Raw genomic sequence first — 20528 nt, 5'->3', positions numbered from 1 at the left:
CATTAGATCAGGGAAAGTCAAGGCCACAATGAGATATCACTTCACCTCTATCAGGATGGTTACTACAAGAAAAACAAAAAATACACAGTGTTGGCGAGGATGTGGGAAATTGAACCCTTGTACTCTGCTGGTGGGAATGTCAAATGTTGCAGCTGTTACAGAAAACATAACAACTATTATGGAAGTTCCTCAAAAAACTAAAAGTAGAACTACTGTAAGGGGCTTCCCTGGTGGCTCAGCTGGTGAAAAATAAATCCGCTTACAATGCAGGAGACCTCGGTTCAATTCCTGGGTCAGGAAGATCCCCTGGAAAAGGGATAGGCTACCCACTCCAGTTGGAGAAGGCAATGGTATCCCACTCCAGTCCTCTCGCCTGGAAACTCCCAGGGACAGAGGAGCCTGGTAGGCTGCAGTCCATGGGGTCACTAAGAGTCGGACATGACTGAGCGACTTCACTTTCACCTTTCACTTTCATGCACTGGAGAAGGAAATGGCAACCCGCTCCAGTGTTCTTGCCTGGAGAATCCCAGCGGCAGGAGAGCCTGGTAGGCTGCTGTCTATGAGGTCGCAAAGAGTCGGACACGACTGGGTGACTGAACTGAACTGACCCACTCCAGTATTCTTGGGCTTTCCTGCTGGCTCAGATGGTAAAGAATCCGCTTGCAATGCAGGAGACCTGGGTTCAGCCCCTGGGTTGGGAAGGTCCCCTGGAGGAGGACATGGCAACCCAGCCCAGCATTCTTGCCTGGAGAATCCCCATGGACGGAGGAACCTGGCAGGCTACAGTCTATGGGGTCACAAAGAGTCAGACATGACTGAGCGACTAAGCACAGCACAGAACTACTATGTGACCCAGCAATCTCACTTGTGCATATGTATACAAAATAATTGAAAGCAGGATCTCAGAGAGATATCTGCACACCCATGTTCACTGCCCCATTATTCACAATTGCCAAGAGGTGGAAGTAACACAAATGTCCACCAGTGGGTGGATGGATAAAGAAAATGTGGTATATGCTTACCCTGGAATATTCAACCTCATTAAAAAAAGAAATTCTGTCACATGCTACAACATGAATGAAACTTCAGGACATTATACTATGTGAAATAAGCTAGTCACAAAAATGCAAATTCTGTCTGATTCCACTTTTATGAAGCATCTAGTCAAATTCATAGAAACAGTCAGTAAAACTATGGCCGCCATGAGGGAGGAGGAGGAGGAACGGAGAGTTGTTTTTCAATGTGTGTGGAGTTTCAGTTTTGCAAATGAAAAACCCTGGAGATGTGCTGTACAACAGCATGAACATACTTAACACTATGGTACTGTGTGCTCAAAAATGGTTAAGATGATAAATTCTATGTATGCATTTTTTTAACAACAATCAAATCACTGTTACTTGAATCTTCCAAGATTTCCTTTGATTTCTTTTTCCTTAAATTGAAGCATAGTTGATTTACAATGTTAATTACTGCTGTGCAGCAAAGTGGCTCAATTATAAATATATTCTTTTCCATTATGTCTGACAGAGGATATTGAACATAGTTCCGTATGCTATACAGTAGGACCTTGTCGCTTATCCATTCTATATATACTATCTTGCATCTGCTAACTCCAAGCTCCCAATCCATCCTTTCCCCACCCCTCACCCGTGGCAAACAAAAGTCTATTCTCTGTGTCTGGGGTTCTGTTTGGGTTTCATAGATAGGTTCATTTGTGTCATGTTTTCAATTCCACATGTAAGTGAGATCATGTGGTATTTGTGATTCTCTTTCTGACCTCAATTAGCGTGATAGCTCTAGATGCATCCATGCAAATAGCACTGTTTTCTTCTCTTTTATGCTATGCCTTTAATCTCTATGATTTCACCAAGAATGCAATATGGTCTTTAGTGTATATATTTGGTGAGAAAAAGAGAAGTTCCAGGGGCCTCAGTTTATATTTTCCTTCTACAATATTCCTTATTCCATAATTCACAGGGCCAGTGTGGGGATGTGCCACTTGTTGATAGTACCTATTCCAAATACTACATGCAAACTGAGGAAAAAACCATGGGGTGCTTTCAAGGTCTCCATGTGTGAACTTTGAAGTGAATCTCAATCACCTGAGACTCATAGGCAGACTCACTGATATCTATACTGCAGTGCTGTTATGGGTCTTTAACAATTGGAGGAAGTTCTGCATGAATGTCCAAGAATCTGAAAGTGTTTCCATTTCTCAGTACAGCCATTTTTTTTTCCATTTATTTTTATCAGTTGGAGGCTAATTACTTTACAACATTGCAGTGGTTTTTGTCATACATTGAAATGAATTAGCCATGGATTGACATGTATTCCCCATCCCAGTCCCCCCTCCCACCTCCCTCTCCACCCCATCCCTCTGGGTCTTCCCAGTGCACCAGGCCCGAGCACTTGTCTCATGCATCCAACCTGGGCTGGTGATCTGTTTCACCCTAGATATACATGTTTCGATGCTGTTCTCTTGAAACATCCCACCCTCGCCTTCTCCCACAGAGTCCACAACTCTGTTCTATACATCTGAGTCTCTTTTTCTTTTTTTGCATATAGGGTTATCGTTACCATCTTTCTAAATTCCATATATATGTGTTAGTATACTGTAATGGTCTTTATCTTTCTGGCTTACTTCACTCTGTATAATGGGCTCCAGTTTCATCCATCTCATTAGAACTGATTCAAATGAATTCTTTTTAACGGCTGAGTAATATTCCATGGTGTATATGTACCACAGCTTCCTCATCCATTCGTCTGCTGATGGGCATCTAGGTTGCTTCCATGTTCTGGCTATTATAAACAGTGCTGCGATGAACATTGGGGTGCACGTGTCTCTTTCAGATCTGGTTTCCTCAGTGTGTATGCCCAGAAGTGGGATTGCTGGGTCATATGGCAGTTCTATTTCCAGCTTTTTAAGGAATCTCCACACTGTTTTCCATAGTGGCTGTACTAATTTGCATTGCCACCAACAGTGTAAGAGGGTTCCCTTTTCTCCACACCCTCTCCAGCATTTATTGCTTGTAGACTTTTGGATAGCAGCCATCCTGACTGGCGTGAAATGGTACCTCATTGTGGTTTTGATTTGCATTTCTCTGATAATGAGTGATGTTGAGCATCTTTTCATGTGTTTGTTAGCCATCCATACATCTTCCTTGGAGAAATGTCTGTTTAGTTCTTTGGCCCATTTTTTGATTGGGTCATTTATTTTTCTGGAATTGAGCTGCAGGAGTTGCTTGTATATTTTTGAGATTAATCCTTTGTCTGTTGCTTCATTTGCTATTATTTTCTCCCAATCTGAGGGCTGTCTTTTCACCTTGCTTATAGTTTCCTTTGTTGTGCAAAAGCTTTTAAGTTTCGTTAGGTCCCATTTGTTTATTTTTGCTTTTGTTTCTAAAATTCTGGGATGTGGGTCATAGAGGATCCTGCTGTGATTTATGTTGGAGAGTGTTTTGCCTATGTTCTCCTCTAGGAGTTTTATAGTTTCTGGTCTTACATTTAGATCTTTAATCCATTTTGAGTTTATTTTTGTGTATGGTGTTAGAAAGTGTTCTAGTTTCATTCTTTTACAGGTGGTTGACCAGTTTTCCCAGCACCTCTTGCTAAAGAGGTTGTCTTTTTTCCATTGTATATCCTTTCCTCCTTTGTCGAAGATAAGGTGACCATAGGTTCGTGGATTTATCTCTGGGCTTTCTATTCTGTTCCATTGATCTATGTTTCTGTCTTTGTGCCAGTACCATACTGTCTTAATGACTGTGGCTTTGTAGTATAGTCTGAAGTCAGGCAGGTTGATTCCTCCAGTTTCATTCTTCTTTCTCAAGGTTTCAGTACAGCCATTTTGAAATCAAGATGTAGTAGAAAAAATAATGGTCCCAAAGAGGTCTATATCTGATTAGGATGCAGAAACAGAGCATATGTTAGATTAGATGGCAAAGGAGATTACCGTTGCAGATGCAATTAGGTTGTAACCATCTTACCCTAAACAGATTATCTGCCCAACTGAAATCACACACGTCCTTAAAAGTGGAAGAAGGAAATGAAAAGAGAGAGAGATGTGATGACACAAGCAGGGTCAGAATGATGTAATATGAGAGAGACACTCATCTCTGCTGGCCTTGGAGATGGAGGCAAGGGCCATGCATGAGTGTGCTCAGGCTGCTATAACAGAATACCACAGACTGCATGGCTGAAATAACAGAAACGTATTTTCCCACAGTACTGTAGGCTGGAAGTCTCTGCCCCAAGTACCAAACTGGAGATGACAGAAAGAGAAAAAGGCAATGGGGACTCTTCCCAAGCTCGTGGAACCACGGTTCCTCTAAACAAAGAAGAAGGGTCTCTTCCCTAAGGATTTTAGGTGCCTGCCCAGCCACCACTGCTGGTGCTGCCACTGTTCACTACAGAGTTTGGGAGTTTGGGCAAGAGACGATTTCTTTTTAATTAGTAAATTTCCTTTGCTCCCCATTTCTCATTTCAGAGCACCAAAAGGGAGCTTCCCTCGGAGCTCATGCTATCTTTCTCTTTGAACCCAGTGTGTAGGTTTGGGTTTCAAGCAGCCCTTGAGTCTAGACCAAGGGATGATGGATGGTGGAGAAGAAAAAGAAAAAAAAAAAAATTCACCGTGAGTTTGTTGGTACCCTGCATTCCAGTTTCCTTCCCAGGTATGCATGGCAGCACTCATTTTTCAGAGCCCTCAGATGACTGCTCCATTTTTAATTACATTTGGCGGGAAAGCAGGGTGGAGAGGGCTTCCTTAATCTTGATCAAAACTGGAATCTGTCTTCTGGCTTTTGCTCTCCCCCGACTTTAGAAGTTGCTCTGTTTCAATGCCACTTTGTTGGCTTTTCCTATTTGATGCGCTTTAAATATCAGTGTTCCCCTAGTTTCACTTAGGCAGCTTTCACACTGTTTGTTGTTGTGGTTCAGTTGCTAAGTTGTGTCTGACTCTTTGTGACCCGATGGACTGCAGCACACCAGGCTTCCCTATCCTTCACTATCTCCCAGAGTTTGCGCAAGCTCATGTCCATTGTGTCAATGATGTGTCAATCATCTCATCCTCTGTCGCCCCCTCCCCCTCTTGCCCTCAATCTTTCCCAGCATCAGGGTCTCTTCCAATCAGTCGGCACCTCACATCAGGTGGCTAAAGTACTGGAGCTTCAGCATCAGTCCTCCCAATGAATATTCAGTGTTTCACACACTGTATACTCTCTCCCTAGTTAATGCTAACCATTTTCAATACTTAAATTATTATATATATATATGCAAATATGTCACAAGTTTATATCTCAAGGCTGATCTTTCTCATTAATTCCAAACCAGCATACCCAACTGACATCTCTTACACATCTCAAAATCATGACAGATTCCACATGTCTAAATTACAACTCATGGTTTCCCTTCAACCCCTAAACTTGGTCAAGTATTCCCCATGTCAGTTAATGACATATCAGGCTTCTCTGACACCCAGAAGCCACCTTTGACATCCTCATCTCTCTCACTACAGGAATGGTCAAGTACTTAATTGAACAGCCATCAGAAGTTTATTACATGCATATTTGTATTCAACAGATGTTCACTGAGCACTTGATTCTTCACAAAAGTATGCACCAAATGCCCTTCCTGTGCCAGACTTTGCGCTAAGCTCTGGGTCTCCAGTGGTAAATGAAATTGATACAGTCCCTGCCTCAAAGAACCTACAGACTAGTGAGAGAAATATTAAACAAGCAAACCCACAAATTATTAGCAGATTACAAATTTTGATGAATGCTTTCAATAAAAAGACACAGCACAACACTTTTGTAGAATGAAAAGGAATCGGAGTTTCCCAAAGCAAAGACTATAAATGGTGGGTAATCAGATTATGAAAGATTAGTATGCATGTCATCTTAAGGACTTCAAGCTTTAGGGTAATAAAAAGCCACTAAGAGGTATAAATAGGAAGTGACATGATTCAATTTTTTTTAAAAGCATAAATCTGATTGTGTCACCAATCATTCAGGAACTGACTGTCAGAGGTGGTTTTACCTTCTTGTCAAATATACTCCACTTTTTAATACCTGACAATAATCCCTCACCTGAGACTCTATAAAATTAAGGATAGTGATTGAGATGGACTTTAACCCAAACTGATTGATATGGAGTCTAATCCAAATGACAGAATGTACCAGTTGCCAATAATTTCCTTTAGTACTGCCTGTAATCTATGAAACACATTTATATTATTTTATATTGACTTGTTGTTTTTCACAGAAACTTCAGGTAACATATGGCTGTAATACTGTAACTCCTAATCTCTTAGCCAAGAGCTACCAGGGAAGATATCTGCCTAGGTTCCATCCTGGGTCCTCTTCTGACATAAGGGTCATTTATAACCTGCTTCAGTGACTCATGTCAACTAGCTCAGTTCCCTTTGTCAAAGATGATATACTAATTACTAAGGGTATTCAGTATCTATGTCTTCAAATTCTCATCATTCACTCTCTGCAGTAAAGATTTCAGCTACTTCTGTAACTCTGGTTCTTCCTGTTTATATTTGGCATCACACATATTACAGCTAATTCCAGGAGACAGAAAATTCATTCTAAAATCCACCTCTGCTACTTTAATAAAATACTACTATCAAATATCACTTTAAGATGGCTTATAAAGCAACAGACCTCATTGCCCATGCTGTTTCTTCTTCATAATTTTCACGAGTGGTAGTTACTTCTCAAATACAGTGACTAATTAAAAGATGATAAATTTACTAGTTTACTGACTTATGTAAACATAAAAGATACAAAATAATAGGAATCCATGACTTTGTGAAGTCAATCATCCAATGAAGAAAAAAAAAGACATACACACATAAAAAAAGACCTAATTAGTAGTATGGGTGGTATACCAACATAGAAACACATACAAGTTGTGCAAGTATATAGGTGCTTGGAAAAACAAAGTTAGCAAGTGAGCAAATCAAGCAGGCATTACAACCTTACTCAAGAAGTCAAGTTTTAATGAGGAGTTTTCAATGAGGAAGGGTAGTTAGAGAGCCACTCAGCATGTAGAACAAGCTCTGGCGAAGAAACCCAAAGGATGAGGGCTACAATTCCGATTTTACAACTGTGTGATGATTAGCCAAGTATTTTAATTTTCAAAGATTCTGTTTTATTGCTTAAGTAACCAAGGCCATTGTACCTTTGTTTCTTTATGCTCCCACTTCATTCTGGAAAGGATTTAGGGCAGAGATGATAGACAAGTTTCTTCTGGCACCAGAGTTTACAGACTCTAAATTCAACCAAGTTTCCTTCTGGAACAAATGTGTGATGACTCTATAGCCCCAAACTTCTCACAACCGTAAGACAGAAAAGACAAAAATTACAGCTAAATGTAAATTGGAACCTACTATCGTCCATAGGCAATTACTCTATATACACCTATTTCACAACTGTAAAATGACAAAGGTCAAGCACAAGTTAGTTTACTGAGCGTGAGTATATTGTCTTGAATTTTTCTGGTGAGTTCTACCAAGGACACACCCCTGGAAAGAAATCACAGACACACAGTCAGAGATGTTCTTGTGTTTGCTGCAAGTACATTTTGCCCAGCACTTTTTTCACCGCATCTTTGACTTCTCTGTTTCTTAAACTGTAAATTATGGGATTCAGCATAGGAGTAAGCACTCCATAAAGCAATGAGATGATTTTATCTATTTCTTGTGAGCCTGATGAAAAAGGCTTTAGGTACATGGAGAGAGCAGCCCCGTAATACAAGATCACCACAGTCAAGTGGGCACCACAGGTAGAAAAGGCTTTGCTTCTGCCCTCTGCTGAGCTGATTCTCAGAATAGTGGAAAGGATGAAGACGTAAGAGATGCAAATTAAGAGCACTGGAACGGGCAGAAGGAGCACACTGATCACCAGCATGACTGTGTCCAGGAGCAAGGACCGTGTGCAAGCTAGCTTCAGCACTGCGAGAATTTCTCACGTGAAGTGGTCGATGAGATTCCCACAGCAGGGTACCCGCAGGGCGAAGCTGGTTCCCACCAGGGCTGTCAGAGAGCCTGTCACCCAGGAGACGGTGGCCATCTGCACACAGACCTGTCTGTTCATGATGATGGGGTATCTCAGCGCGCAGCAGATGGCCACATGTCGGTCATAGGCCACCACAGCCAGGAGCACCCACTCCGTGGAGCCCATGGCAAGGGACAGATACATCTGGACAGCACACCCAGAAAAGATGATGGTTTTCTGGGATGACAGCAAGTTCACCAGCAAAGTAGGAATCGAAGCAGATGTGTAACAAATATCCATCAAAGAGAGATTTCCAAGGAACAAGTACATGGGCGTCTGAAGACATGAGTCTACGACAGTGATTAAAATAAGAGTGCTGTTGCCCAAGAGGGTTATCAGATACATTAAAAGGCTGAAGACAAAGAGAACAATCTCTAACTTTGGGTATCTAGAAAAACCTTCCAGGAAAAAGAAACTCCAACTGGTGAGATTTTCGCCTTGCATTTGCTTCTTTTTACCTGTAGTTATTCTAATATGATTCTATTCACTTTATCTGAGGACAAAAACGGATGGATAAAGTATAATGTTCATTGATTTAGGAAAACACTTTTGAACTTATTTCCACTATTAAAAACACAATTTTACCACAAGAAGTCACAGGACAATGTATCTATTGATCGAAGAGGAGGGGAAACAGGTTAGATCTACATAAAAAGTTGATTCTTTCAAAACAAAATTTAGAGAAGAGTGGATTTGAAAACAAGAATAAACAAATTTAATATGCGAGTCTCAGCTTGCAATCCTTTGCTTGGCACACAGCAGGCTTTCAGTAAACAGTTGAAAGTACTCAGTAATCAAAAATACAAAACAATGAATATATTATTGAGCACTAATTAGAAAAGTAAGTCAAATAAATGAGGAAAAGAAAGCACATTTGTAAAAATGAAAACCAGTAATGATCTTCACTGGAAGAAAAGGAGAATTCTCGGAAGGAACAAGTAAATGAATTTTAAACTAACACCTATGAAGTTCTGGGTCTAAATGATCTTCCAGCTAACAGCTTGGAGGTCCATACACCTGTTTCAAAAATGGTGACATTGTTTGTAGTGTTGTAGACACCCATTCTGATTCTATGTAAGAGCCAGTTTACAAGTCATGCAAAATAACCCACCTCATTTAAAAACTGTTACATCCACTATAAAGTTTTATTCATTATAGGAACCCATATCTTTGTGAGTATGTAAATAGTTCTAAAAATTATACCCAGGCAATACTCCTGTTATACACTAAAACTCATGAAGATTCAGGAAATGTAGAAATGAAACTCCCTTTAAAACTTATAAAATCTCTTTGCAACAAGATGGATAAACTTGGAGGATATTATGCTTGGTAAAATCAGTCAAAGACAAATACTGCATGATATCACTAATAGTGGAATCTAAAAGATAAAACAGATGAGTGAATATAACAAAAAAAGATTATAGATCATCTAATTATCTACAAGACACTTAGGGATTTATTTGTTTTTACATTTCACATTATTAACCAAAAAAACTTTTTTAAACTTACCTTGTTTATGCACTGATATTGCTCTTTGTCACCATCAATCTTTCTCCTTTCCCCACTAGTTGTTTCCTTTCTATTTTCAAATATACTGTTCTTAAAAATTCCCTTCATTGTCATGCTACATATGCAAATTACATCCTATTTTTGCTCTTCCTTTCACAGGTAAATTCCCGTTATATGGTTTATCTTGCAACAATTCACTCTTCACTTTCTCATCACTAATTTGTTAATTTCAGTCAATATTATCATTTGTCTTCCAGTTCTTCATATTTAAAAACCTGGCTAAAGGGTGATGATGAAAATAACAATGTTGTGGGCAATGCCTTATATCATGGCTGTATAACAGGGACATGATATTTGTCAAATACCTTTCATTATATTACATTATTATCTTTGAACTCTTCCTCACTGTATCGCATATCCAGTCTATTATCAAACCTGTCATTTTTTTTTCCTGTTTATCAGACCTCCAACAGCTTACACTGAGGTCCAAACATTATCAGGAATCCTAAATACTCTAAGTATTTTAGGGAATACTTGTCAGTACTACTGCCCTCTGTGGTAACTGAGCATGCAGAGTTTCTGCTTTTCTTCCTAAGAGCTTCATTTTCCCTACATCCTAGTAGTTAGTTCTTATTTGTTAGTTAAGAGTTAACTTCTTAGAAACTTCTCTACCAGATTTTATATTTAACAAATTTCATACAAAATTTTTACTATATTACTGCAGGAGATGATTTCAACGAAACAGATTTTTGTGCCGTTTTTTAGACTAGCAATGAAAACAGTTTTTCCAAGAATGAAAAATCAGCTCACTTGCCTGGGACTTGATATCTTCTATTGTTTAAAAATAGTAGCAAAAAAAATAAATAAATAAAAATTAAAAAATAAAAATAGTAGCCAAGAAAAATTGAGTTCCCTATCACCAATGCCAATTAAAATAGTTTATGATATACATCATAAACTTAGCTATGTGCAAGAAAGAATGAATGCACCTATGTTTAAAATGTTAAACATATTCCTTAAAAATCAACAATGCAAATCATTTCTTTCAGAAGTATTGTCTGATACCTCAGTAACTAAAAATGCCAAGGTATAACAATTGAAATACTATGCAAATTTAAATGCTCTGTTGTTTTGGGGGAATACCTGTTGTCCCTGAACAATTTAAAGTTCAGCAGCTATAAGTTCATGCAGAGGTTTGAAACTTTAGATCCTTCGGGGATAAAGTCCCAAAGATCCAATTATATCAAACTTTTAAACATTGAAACAGAGAGTGAACCACAATTCTCCCAAAATAATTTCAAAGAGCTCATAAAATTTTCATAGAATTTTTCATAGAATTTTCTTTCTCCTCTGTCCAACCCAGCCAATGAAGAGTTTTTTCTTGAAAGATTACAGTTAGAGTACTTCACAGTGTATAGAGAAAAGAGAGCCCTAAAATTCTAAAACCTGTATTTTTTTTACTTGTGAAACTACATGTATCTTTTTTCATTTTTGAAACTGCTCCCTAGTTTTCAGAGAAAAAAGGAAGAACGTGTACTCATTAAGCCACTTGTCCCAACAAACGATCAGAACTTCTAGCTTCCCTGAATCCATCTGCAATGCCAGAGATCTGACCTGGGTTCGATCCCTGGATTGGGAAGATCCCCCGGAGAAGGGAAAGGCTACCCACCCCGGTACTCTGACCTAGAGAATTCCATAGACTGTATAGTCCATGGGATCACAAAGAGTCGAACACAACTCAGCTCAGTGACTTAAAAAAAAAAAAAATTATTCAATTACATATATTGAGAGGGCCTTAAAACAAAAGACACACCCCTCACCCACACCTTTGTTTCTAAAGGCATTTCTCAGTTAAAAGGAAAAATAGCTCCTTAGAGAAATGGCTGATGTCAAGGCTAGAGCAGGTAAAGGATAAGATCAGCTTGCAGTAATTTACTGCACTAGAACAGTAAGAAAGTATGCAAAGAACAACTGGGATATTTCAAAGGGCTTTAGAAGCCCACTTGATGAGGCTCCCACTGGCCAGGTCTGGGACAGATTATTTTGAGCATCAGAGTAAATAATGGTAAAAATGGATTATAATCCATAGAAGGGGGTAAGTGCATGAATTCTTTTGGAAGGAAGGGAAGAAGGCAGGGTCTTCCTTATAGCAGAATGCTAAACTATAAGCATGGAAGAATGATGTAGTTACAAAATCATCAATCAAGGATTGGGCTGTTACAGCAATAGATTATCACAGGTAAAGTGTTACTGCAGGTAAATGTAAATATCATAGTTGCACAAGCAAAAGTTGGATAAGAGACAAGATATTTACATGATATCAAAGTATCTCACAGCAAACTACTAATTTCAAAAACAAGATAGTAATAGCTTTATAGCAGATACCTTACCATCACCAATAATGGGACATATATCCACGTGACCTTGAGAAATCTGTATGCAGGTCAGGAAGCAACAGTTAGAACTGGACATGGAACAACAGTCTGGTTCCAAATAGGAAAAGGAGTACGTCAAGGCTGTATATTGTCACTCTGCTTATTTAACTTATGTGCAGAGTACATCATGAGAAACGCTGGGCTGGAGGAAGCACAAGCTGGAATCAAGATTGCCAGGAGAAATATCAATAACCTCAGATATGCAGATGACACCACCCTTATGGCAGCAAGTGAAGAACTAAAGAGTCTCTTGATGAAAGTGAAAGAGGAGAGTGAATAAGTTGGCTTAAAGCTCAACATTTAGAAAACTAAGATCCTGGCATCTGGTCCCATCACTTCATGGCAAATAGATGAGAACATGGTAGAAACAGTGGAAACAGTGACAGACTTTATCTTCTTGGGCTCCAAAATCACTGCAGATGGTGACTGCAGCCATGAAATTAAAAGACGCTTGCTCCTTAGAAGAAAAGTTATGACCAACCCAGACAGCATATTAAAAAGCAGAGACATTACTTTGCCAACAAAGGTCCGTCTAGTCCAAGCTATAGTTTTTCCAGTAGTCATGTATGAATGTGAAAGTTGCACTATAAAGAAAGCCGAGCGCCAAAAATTGATGCTTTTGAACTGTGGTGTTGGAGAAGACTCTTGAGACTCCCTTGGACTGCAAGGAGATCCAACCAGTCCATCCTAAAGGAAATCAGTCCTGAATATTCATTGGAAGGACTGATGCTGAAACTGAAACTCCAATACTTTGGCCACCTGATGCGAAGAACTGACACATTTGAAAAGACCCTGATGCAGGGAAAGATTGAAGGCGGGAGGAGAAGGGGACGACAGAGGATGAGATGGTTGGATGGCATCACCAACTCAATGGACATGAGTTTCAGTAAACTCCGGGAGTTGGTGATGGACAAGGAGGCTGGGCTTGCTGTGGTCCATGGGATCGCAAAGAGTCAGACACAACTGAGCGACTGAAGTGAACTGATATCCACGTGCCTCCACTGAGGACACAGTGGCACTTCTGGGGTATTCCTCTCCAAAGTACATAACCTGAATCTAATCATAATGGAAAAAACTAATCAATTAAACTGAGGGATATTCCACAAAATAACGAGCCCGATACTGTTCAAAAGTATCAAGGCCAGGTCTCCGCAGGTGGCCTAGGGCTCAGATGGCAGTTTGCATCACCTTGCCCACAGGGTGCGTGATGATGCAGGAGCAGACCTATGCCCGCTTGCATGGCCCGGTCCTCAACATGTCAGGAAGTCCGCAGCCCAGGTGCTCCACGCTGCACCGAGGCCTCCTCCCCGCTCTACAGCTCCAGGCGGCCGTCAGAGCCAAGACGGTTGCATCCCTCAGCACCGAAGATGGTTGCGTCCCTCAGCACCCACACATGAGACGTCCTGCTGACCGCAGGACGGCAGGCGGGCCGCTGGGAGGCCGGGACGCCCACAAGGCCGACGCCATGGTGGGTGTGCGCCCATGGAGACCGTCCAGGTGAAGTCTATCCGCGACCAGACTGTCCCTAAACCCATGGGACAAAGGATTCCTCCACACAGTCAGGGAGATTGTTCGGAAGCAAGGACGAAAGAGGACTCACCAGGGCTTCTAGCCGCCGCACTGCACCAGACCATCCGCTTCTTGGTCAGTAGCTCGCTGCACGACCAACAGATACCCAGAGCCGAACTCCAGCGAGGCCCTGAAACCGCTGACCGCCGGGTTTTAGAGCTATCGCGAGAGCAGCCAGGAGCTTCGAGAACACACCTCTGCAAGAGATCAAACCCCAGTACAGGGCCTGGAGGCGCAGCAACACTGAACACGGGGACGAACACGTGAATGAACACGTGGACAAACACGTGGACAGCTGCTCGCAGGTCGTGAGGGGTGAGGAGCTCAAGGCCACCCCCCGCCCCAGCCTACCTGGACGTGGCCCTCGCGTTCATCAGCCACGATGAGGTGGTGAAGCTGCTCAATAAAGCGGGGAAGATGGACAGAGCCCTAAAGGTCTGAGAGGGAAGCCTAAGGATCTATAAAAACAGTGATACCTTATATTGAATTTTAGGCTGTTGGCAGGTCTTAGCTATTCTCTACTCCCTCTTTTATTCTCAAAAATTCAGTTAAAGTCATATAAACACAAGTCTTTGGAAATGGAACTGTGGCTAATGGAGGAACAGGAGTTGCCAGAATGGGGAACTTGTGGTTTGCAAGGCATTTAAGGAAATCCCTGTCCAATCATTAGCTGACCACCAGGCTAACTGAACAGAGACTTAGGCGATCAAGTCCAATAAAGAACTGAGACTTTACAGAATTAGTTCAGGAAGTAACTAAAATAGAACAGAGCAACTGGCAACAAACTGTGCAATGGGAGGAGAATCCGATTTCCAGATTTGCATATAATGTTTTAATGTCCAGTTTTCAACAACAACAAAAAGAGACATTTAAAGAAACAGGAAAATATGGCCCATTTTTAATAATGATAGAAAGGTCAATCCATCAAGAAGACATAACAGCTTGTTGATGCTCTGATTCAATCGCGGAGTCATGTTCGACTCTGGACCCCATGGGCTGCAGCACACCAGACTTCCCTGTCCTTCGCTATCTTCCAGAGTTTGTTAAAATTCACGTCCACTGTAATGGTGATGCACTCTATCTCATCCTTTGTTGCCATAACATACCAATTATATATACACTTATGAAAAGAAGAGCCCCGAAACACTTAGAAACTGACAGAGGGAGAACTAGACAATTAACAGTAATAGTTGAAGAATTTAACACTGAAATCTGAAAAAACAAACTAGATAATAGTGAAAGTGAAAGAAAGTGAAGTCGCCCAGTCGTGTCCGATTCTTTGTGACCCGGTGAATGGTAGCCTACCAGGCTTCTCTGTCCATGGGATTTTCCAGGCAAGGGTACTGGAGTGGGTTGGTATGGCTGAATCCCTTTTCTGTCCACCTTGAAACTGTCCACATTGTTAATTGGCTATACTCCAATATAAAATTAAAAATAAAAAAAGAAACTAGGTAGCATATCAATAAAAATATGAGACTGACAACACTATAAATCAACTAGACTTAACACCATCTATAGAACACACCATCCAACAAAATATACAAATGCACATGCACATTCTTCTCAAGTACTCATGGAACATCACCTGCTGATTTTATGCCATTAAGCAGTACACATTTTTCTTCCTTCCCTCCATAGTAGGCTTGCAAGGTCCATGTTGATGAGTGTGGCTGCTGTCTGTTCATTTTTTACTGCTATATCATAGTCTATTTTATGATCATAACATACTTTATCTACTATTCTGTTTTTAGACACTAGACATTTGGATTGGCTTTTTGGCTACTTCAACCAATGTTGCTACAAACCTGCATGTGTATCTTTTGCATCTGCATATATAATTAGGAGTGAAAACTGATATGGGAAATAACATGCTGACATCACCTTTAGTAGATTTTAAGTGGCTTTCCAACATAGTAGGAAAATTTACTATCAGAAGTATCAGTTTCCTATTGTTTCATGACAAAGTAACCAAAACTTAGTGCCTTAAAACAATAGTCATTTTCTTATATCCCATGGAGTCTAGGTCAGGAATTCAGAGTATTTAAGGGTAATATTTGTGAGACTGTGTAGTACGAACTTGATAAGGATTTTGAATTAGAGACTTTTTTCCTTTGCACAGGAATTTATGCAAGCTGGGGGCAGAGCTGGTGGGCTGATCTCAAAACTAAAACCTTTGGTAAAACTAATTAAAAGATAGGATACATTTTGTGAATCAGTATTCTCCAGGGATTTAAACAGATTGCTATTTTGTCAAGGGATTATATTATATTGGGAGTTACATATAAAAAAGAACACCTAAAAGCACCCAGATTGCATACTTTCAAGATGGAATTCTGTGAACACAAATGTACAAAGCGCCCATGGAGGCTTCTCCCCAGATTCCAAGCACACAATGGAATTGATGGTGAACATTGTCTCAAGAAGCCTTATTTTCTAAACACAGAACTTCTAATTTAGCACACTCTTGCCTCTGAAAAGTTGTTTCGACTGACAAGAGTCAGGTAGAAGCATAAATTTTTAAGTTGTTAAAATTAAGCAGTAATGACATCATAAATGGTTTTTATGCCAAATTAAGTGGGTTAAATCTAATTTTGTGGACAAGGAGAGCTGTTTTAAATAAATTAGAAACACAATTTGGTTTATGACCATATCAACCACTCCCAACACCTAAGACCTTATTTTGTGCCCATTTGCAATCTCCTCTGATCCTATGCCTCCAAACTATTGATCTGATTTCTGTCACTAGTTTTGCCTTTTCTGGAATTTCATATCAATAGAATTATATAATAAACAGCCTCATCACTTAGCATAGTGCTTTATGTTTATATTCATCAGTACTGAGTATTCCACTGCATAAATCACAATGGTTTATTCAGTTGATAGACATTTGGATTGTCTTCGTTTTGAGCTCTTATGAATATTTCAGCTATTCACTTACAAGTCTTGTTTTTGTATCCAGCCACTTTTATTGTCTTCTGACTGGAGCATTTAGTCCATTTAAAGTAATTATTGATGGGTATGTACTTACTGGTATTTTGTTGTTTTGTAGCTCGCTCTTGTCTCCTTTTTCTTTAGCTCTGTTTCCTTGTGATTTGATGACTATCTTTAGTACTGTTTGGATTTCTTTTTTCTGTATGGGTGTCTATTACTTTTTGGTTTGTGGTTATTATGTTTATATATAGCACTCTATACAAATATATGATTAAACTGCAGATCCCTTAAGTTTGAATGCATTTTAACAACTCTGCATTTTTACCTGTTCCACATTTACTACTTACATATTTTACATTTTGCTTTGTGTATCCCTTAACTACTTATTGTGGATTTAGATGTTACTACTTCTTTTAACCTTCCTACTAGCTTTACAAAGTGTTGCTTTACTACCTTCGCTGTATGTTTGCCTTTAACAATGAGATTTTTCCTTTAGTGATTTTTCATATCTCTAGTTGTGAACGGTCCACTTAAAAAAAAAAAAACCCAGTTGTTATTCTAATCAATTCATCTGGAACTACCTTGACTGGAAAAAGAAAGAAAAGCATAATGAAAAGGGAGCATCTAAAGCTTGTTATCTATGAGAGAAAGAGCAAGTTATCTCTCACCTTCAAGCCTATCTTCCACAGCCTAAAATTTTGGTGTCCGTTTACAATATTGGATGAAACTAGATCTCTGATATTTTATGTATATAGTCAGGTATGTTAACCTTGATCAAAAGCAGAACTGCATCAGGCATTACTTTTATCAAAAGATCCAATCTTTCAATGATTGCATTTCTCCAAGTATTTGACAGCAATTATTCAGGTGTCTTGCCTGTTTCTATTTTGCCTTGAAATTCCCAGACACCTAAGCCAACAATTTCTGCTTGATTAGAAGTAGCTCAGAATATGGCAGGCAGTAGGACCTTTTTTGGTCTTTAAAGAATAATTAAGTAATGTCTTGGAAGCTGAACTCTTTTCCAAGAGAACCAGTAAAAATTAATAGACCACTTCAAAGAACTGATCATGCAGCTTTTATTTACCACTTAATACCTCCTTGGGCATTGGAAAAGATTTTCCTTTCAAGACTATCACATGCTTTGCTAGCTCAGTACATATTGCAGAGGATTCTATGAAGACTTTGCATATAAAATACAAAAATCTGTTACATATACATCCATTAACAACAGTTTGTACATTACAATGGGTGCCAGTGTCGAAACAACTCCCTGTACTTCACAAGCAGCATGAATATATTGTGGCAGCAGCAGATGGGAACTTCCCCCAATGGGCAGACAGTGTTCACACAGCGCAATTGCTCCTAGAGCACAGACCGACAGTCACATCTTTTTTTCTTCGCTTTTCTCATCAGTGAATACACAAGTAAAAGGCGGGAGGGTAAAGCAGTGGGGATTTGGTGGCAATCAGCTTTTACTGTGCAGGTACACTGGATTACAGGCAGACACACTGGCAATTGTAAACTGGACACAAACATTAAAGAAATGGCTGCTCTTTATCACCAAAAAGAGAGTTTTATACTTTGTTTTGATTTCCAATTGCCAAATTTCAGGTACCTTCTTTTCACATTATCAATTAAATTTGTGATGATATGTATTCCAGGAATAAGGAATTCAGTAGGCCCTCTAAATCAGTTGCTTATGTGATGAGAAGCACTGAATATTCCTAGGGAAAAAACAATAAAGATGTTTCAGATAGCTTTGGAAAGTGAAGGCCAAAGATACAGATGTTCACAGGTCCTTTTGCCATTTGTTCACCAGTATCACCATTCCACAATTACAAACTTTCAGTTATTAACTCTTTTAAATAAGTTTGTGTGTGCATATGCACACCAACACAAGCTGCATCGGGAGACCACGAATAATGTTACTAGCTGTGCAAATGACTTGGCTGGTCAAGATGAAGGCAGTAAGTGTAAAACTTAGAAATGTGCTTAGAAAACTAAAACAAATTAATTCAATAGCACTAAGCACTAAGGTTCAAGTATCTTAGCACCTCTCTCAGCACCATGGGAAATTCCCATTATTGAGTAACAAAAAGTTTAAAAAGCATAAAATCTGATGAGGTTTTAAACTTGATACGAGCCAAGAGCACAGTTCTTGCCCTTACACTCTTACTTTCTCATAATACCTGATCTACACCGCATTCTTGCCTAGGAAGAATATCCCAGGTACTGAAAATTAAAGTCAGAGGGCACTTAGTGGAAGGGGAAATACTGATCTGAAAAACACCCAAGTCCCATGAGGACATAAGCTTTCTAAAAAACGGGGTTGATTTTTTTCTTCCCCAAACAAACACCACTCTCAAGCGGAAATCCATGATAGTTTACTTAAAATTCATGATGCTAAAACTCACAATTATATTTAGTATCAGCTAACAGGATATTTTGGTAATAAACACTTAAATTTTCATTTGTAAACTCTTTTTCCAATCAGAAGCAACCCCAGAACATAGCATATACAGTTAGGCTTAGGTACTATCTAGGGCAGTGTTTTTCAAACTATAAATAACAACCCACTTATGAGTCAGAAAATGAATTTAGTGGGTCTGAAGGGCATTCAGAATGGTGGCGGGGAGCTGGTAGGGAGAGATCAAAGCAGATCACGCTTACAGTGTATCATTTCACAAAACATTTTATTTAAATTAAAGATTTTCTATTCATCCTCTCTCTGTCTCTCTCTCACACACACAAACACACAGAGTTCTGGGTCATGATGTAAAAAGTTACTTTGACTATGGGTCACAGTCAAGAAAATTCATTTCCTACTCCAGGGGATCTTCCCAGCCCAGGGGGAAGATGTGTCTCTAGATGTGTCTCTAGCATCTCCTGCATTGGCAGATGGATTCTTTACCATAAGCACCACCCGAGAAGCTCCACTCTGGATAACAGAGGACACCAAAAATAACAACATGGAGTTTCCATCCTGCTGTTAACGTCAGTAAGGGGTCAGAATTGAATGAAAGTCAATTTTGTGCTTGGAATCCAAGGTGAGCTAGAGAGTTCTCCATTCACCCTGATAAACACTTATTTAAACTTTCCTTCCCCCTTATCTGACATCCCTGGGCAGGAGTATGAGCAGTACAAGGAAATAAAGAATCCCTAGCTGCAATTACTTACTTGGAATGATATCATGTTATTCCCAGATGGCTAATTAAAATGCTTCTCTTTCTGTCCCACAGTCATACTGTTAGCATAGAAGTGGGTAGAAAATTTTAATTTGCCTTTACTTTTGAGATTATAAATGATCTAAACCAAAGCACTTACGATATTATTGTTGGTTGGAGTTTTGCAAAATACACACCACAGACAGAATGAACAATCTTGTCCTAATCTACCTTCATTTGCTTGTAAAAGGAGGACGATTAGAATTATCACATAGAAACTGAATTTCCCCTCCCTCTCAATCTGTAAGGTTGGTAGATAACCACTAAAAGCCAACCATTTAAATAAATGATAAGACAGATGTTCAGCTTCTGAACTTCAAGAATCCAAGAGTGCTTACAAAACGGGTCAGTTCAGATCTGGTGCCAGGACTGCTGTACCTTCTCATCTTGGAATTTCTCAGGTAGGTGAAGATTAGCACTGATTGGCAGCAGGGTGTAAAAGAAAAGTATCCTGGGTAGGCCATCAAACATGCAGGTTCCAGCCTCGGCACAGGCCACCGAAAGGAAACTACATCATCTCACAGCCTATTTCTTCAGGCTACAGAAGGGGGTGTTAAACTAAGTGATTTACAGACCCCCTTCCTGAAAGGACTTTTTAAAATCTGGATACAGTTCTAAGACTTTTACGCAGGTTCCTTTGTAACTTGGTCTATTCCTTTAATGACAGCTCTAATTCTTTCAACAGCTATTTCTGTCAGTTTCACCTACAACCACCTCTCAAATATCATCCAAGCTTCCATTTACCTTATCCAGTCCAGATACTTTTAAAACATTGAGTAAAATAAAGCTAATAAGGAACAAAA

General features: G+C 39.6%; 1 protein-coding gene and 1 long non-coding RNA gene across 2 annotated transcripts in view; both read right to left on the bottom strand.

Moving 5' to 3' along the window:
• LOC110126070 (uncharacterized) overlaps positions 1-13760 on the bottom strand; it is a 185592-nt gene extending 171832 nt beyond the window's left edge. The window contains exon 1 of the long non-coding RNA XR_011484937.1: positions 13602-13760. This is a non-coding gene — a long non-coding RNA (uncharacterized lncRNA). The remainder of the gene's footprint in view (positions 1-13601) is intronic.
• OR2K2 (olfactory receptor family 2 subfamily K member 2) lies at positions 7551-8501 on the bottom strand. Its single transcript, XM_020906820.2, is given in 1 exon segment — positions 7551-8501. A coding segment is annotated over 1 exon segment (951 nt).
• Positions 13761-20528: the final 6768 nt, after the last annotated feature.

The sequence above is a fragment of the Odocoileus virginianus genome, chromosome 31, assembly GCF_023699985.2.
Source record: "Odocoileus virginianus isolate 20LAN1187 ecotype Illinois chromosome 31, Ovbor_1.2, whole genome shotgun sequence".
NCBI classification, from domain to species: Eukaryota; Metazoa; Chordata; class Mammalia; order Artiodactyla; family Cervidae; genus Odocoileus; species Odocoileus virginianus.
Note: the sequence above shows the minus strand (reverse complement) of the source record. Positions and strands in the feature narration are given on the sequence as shown.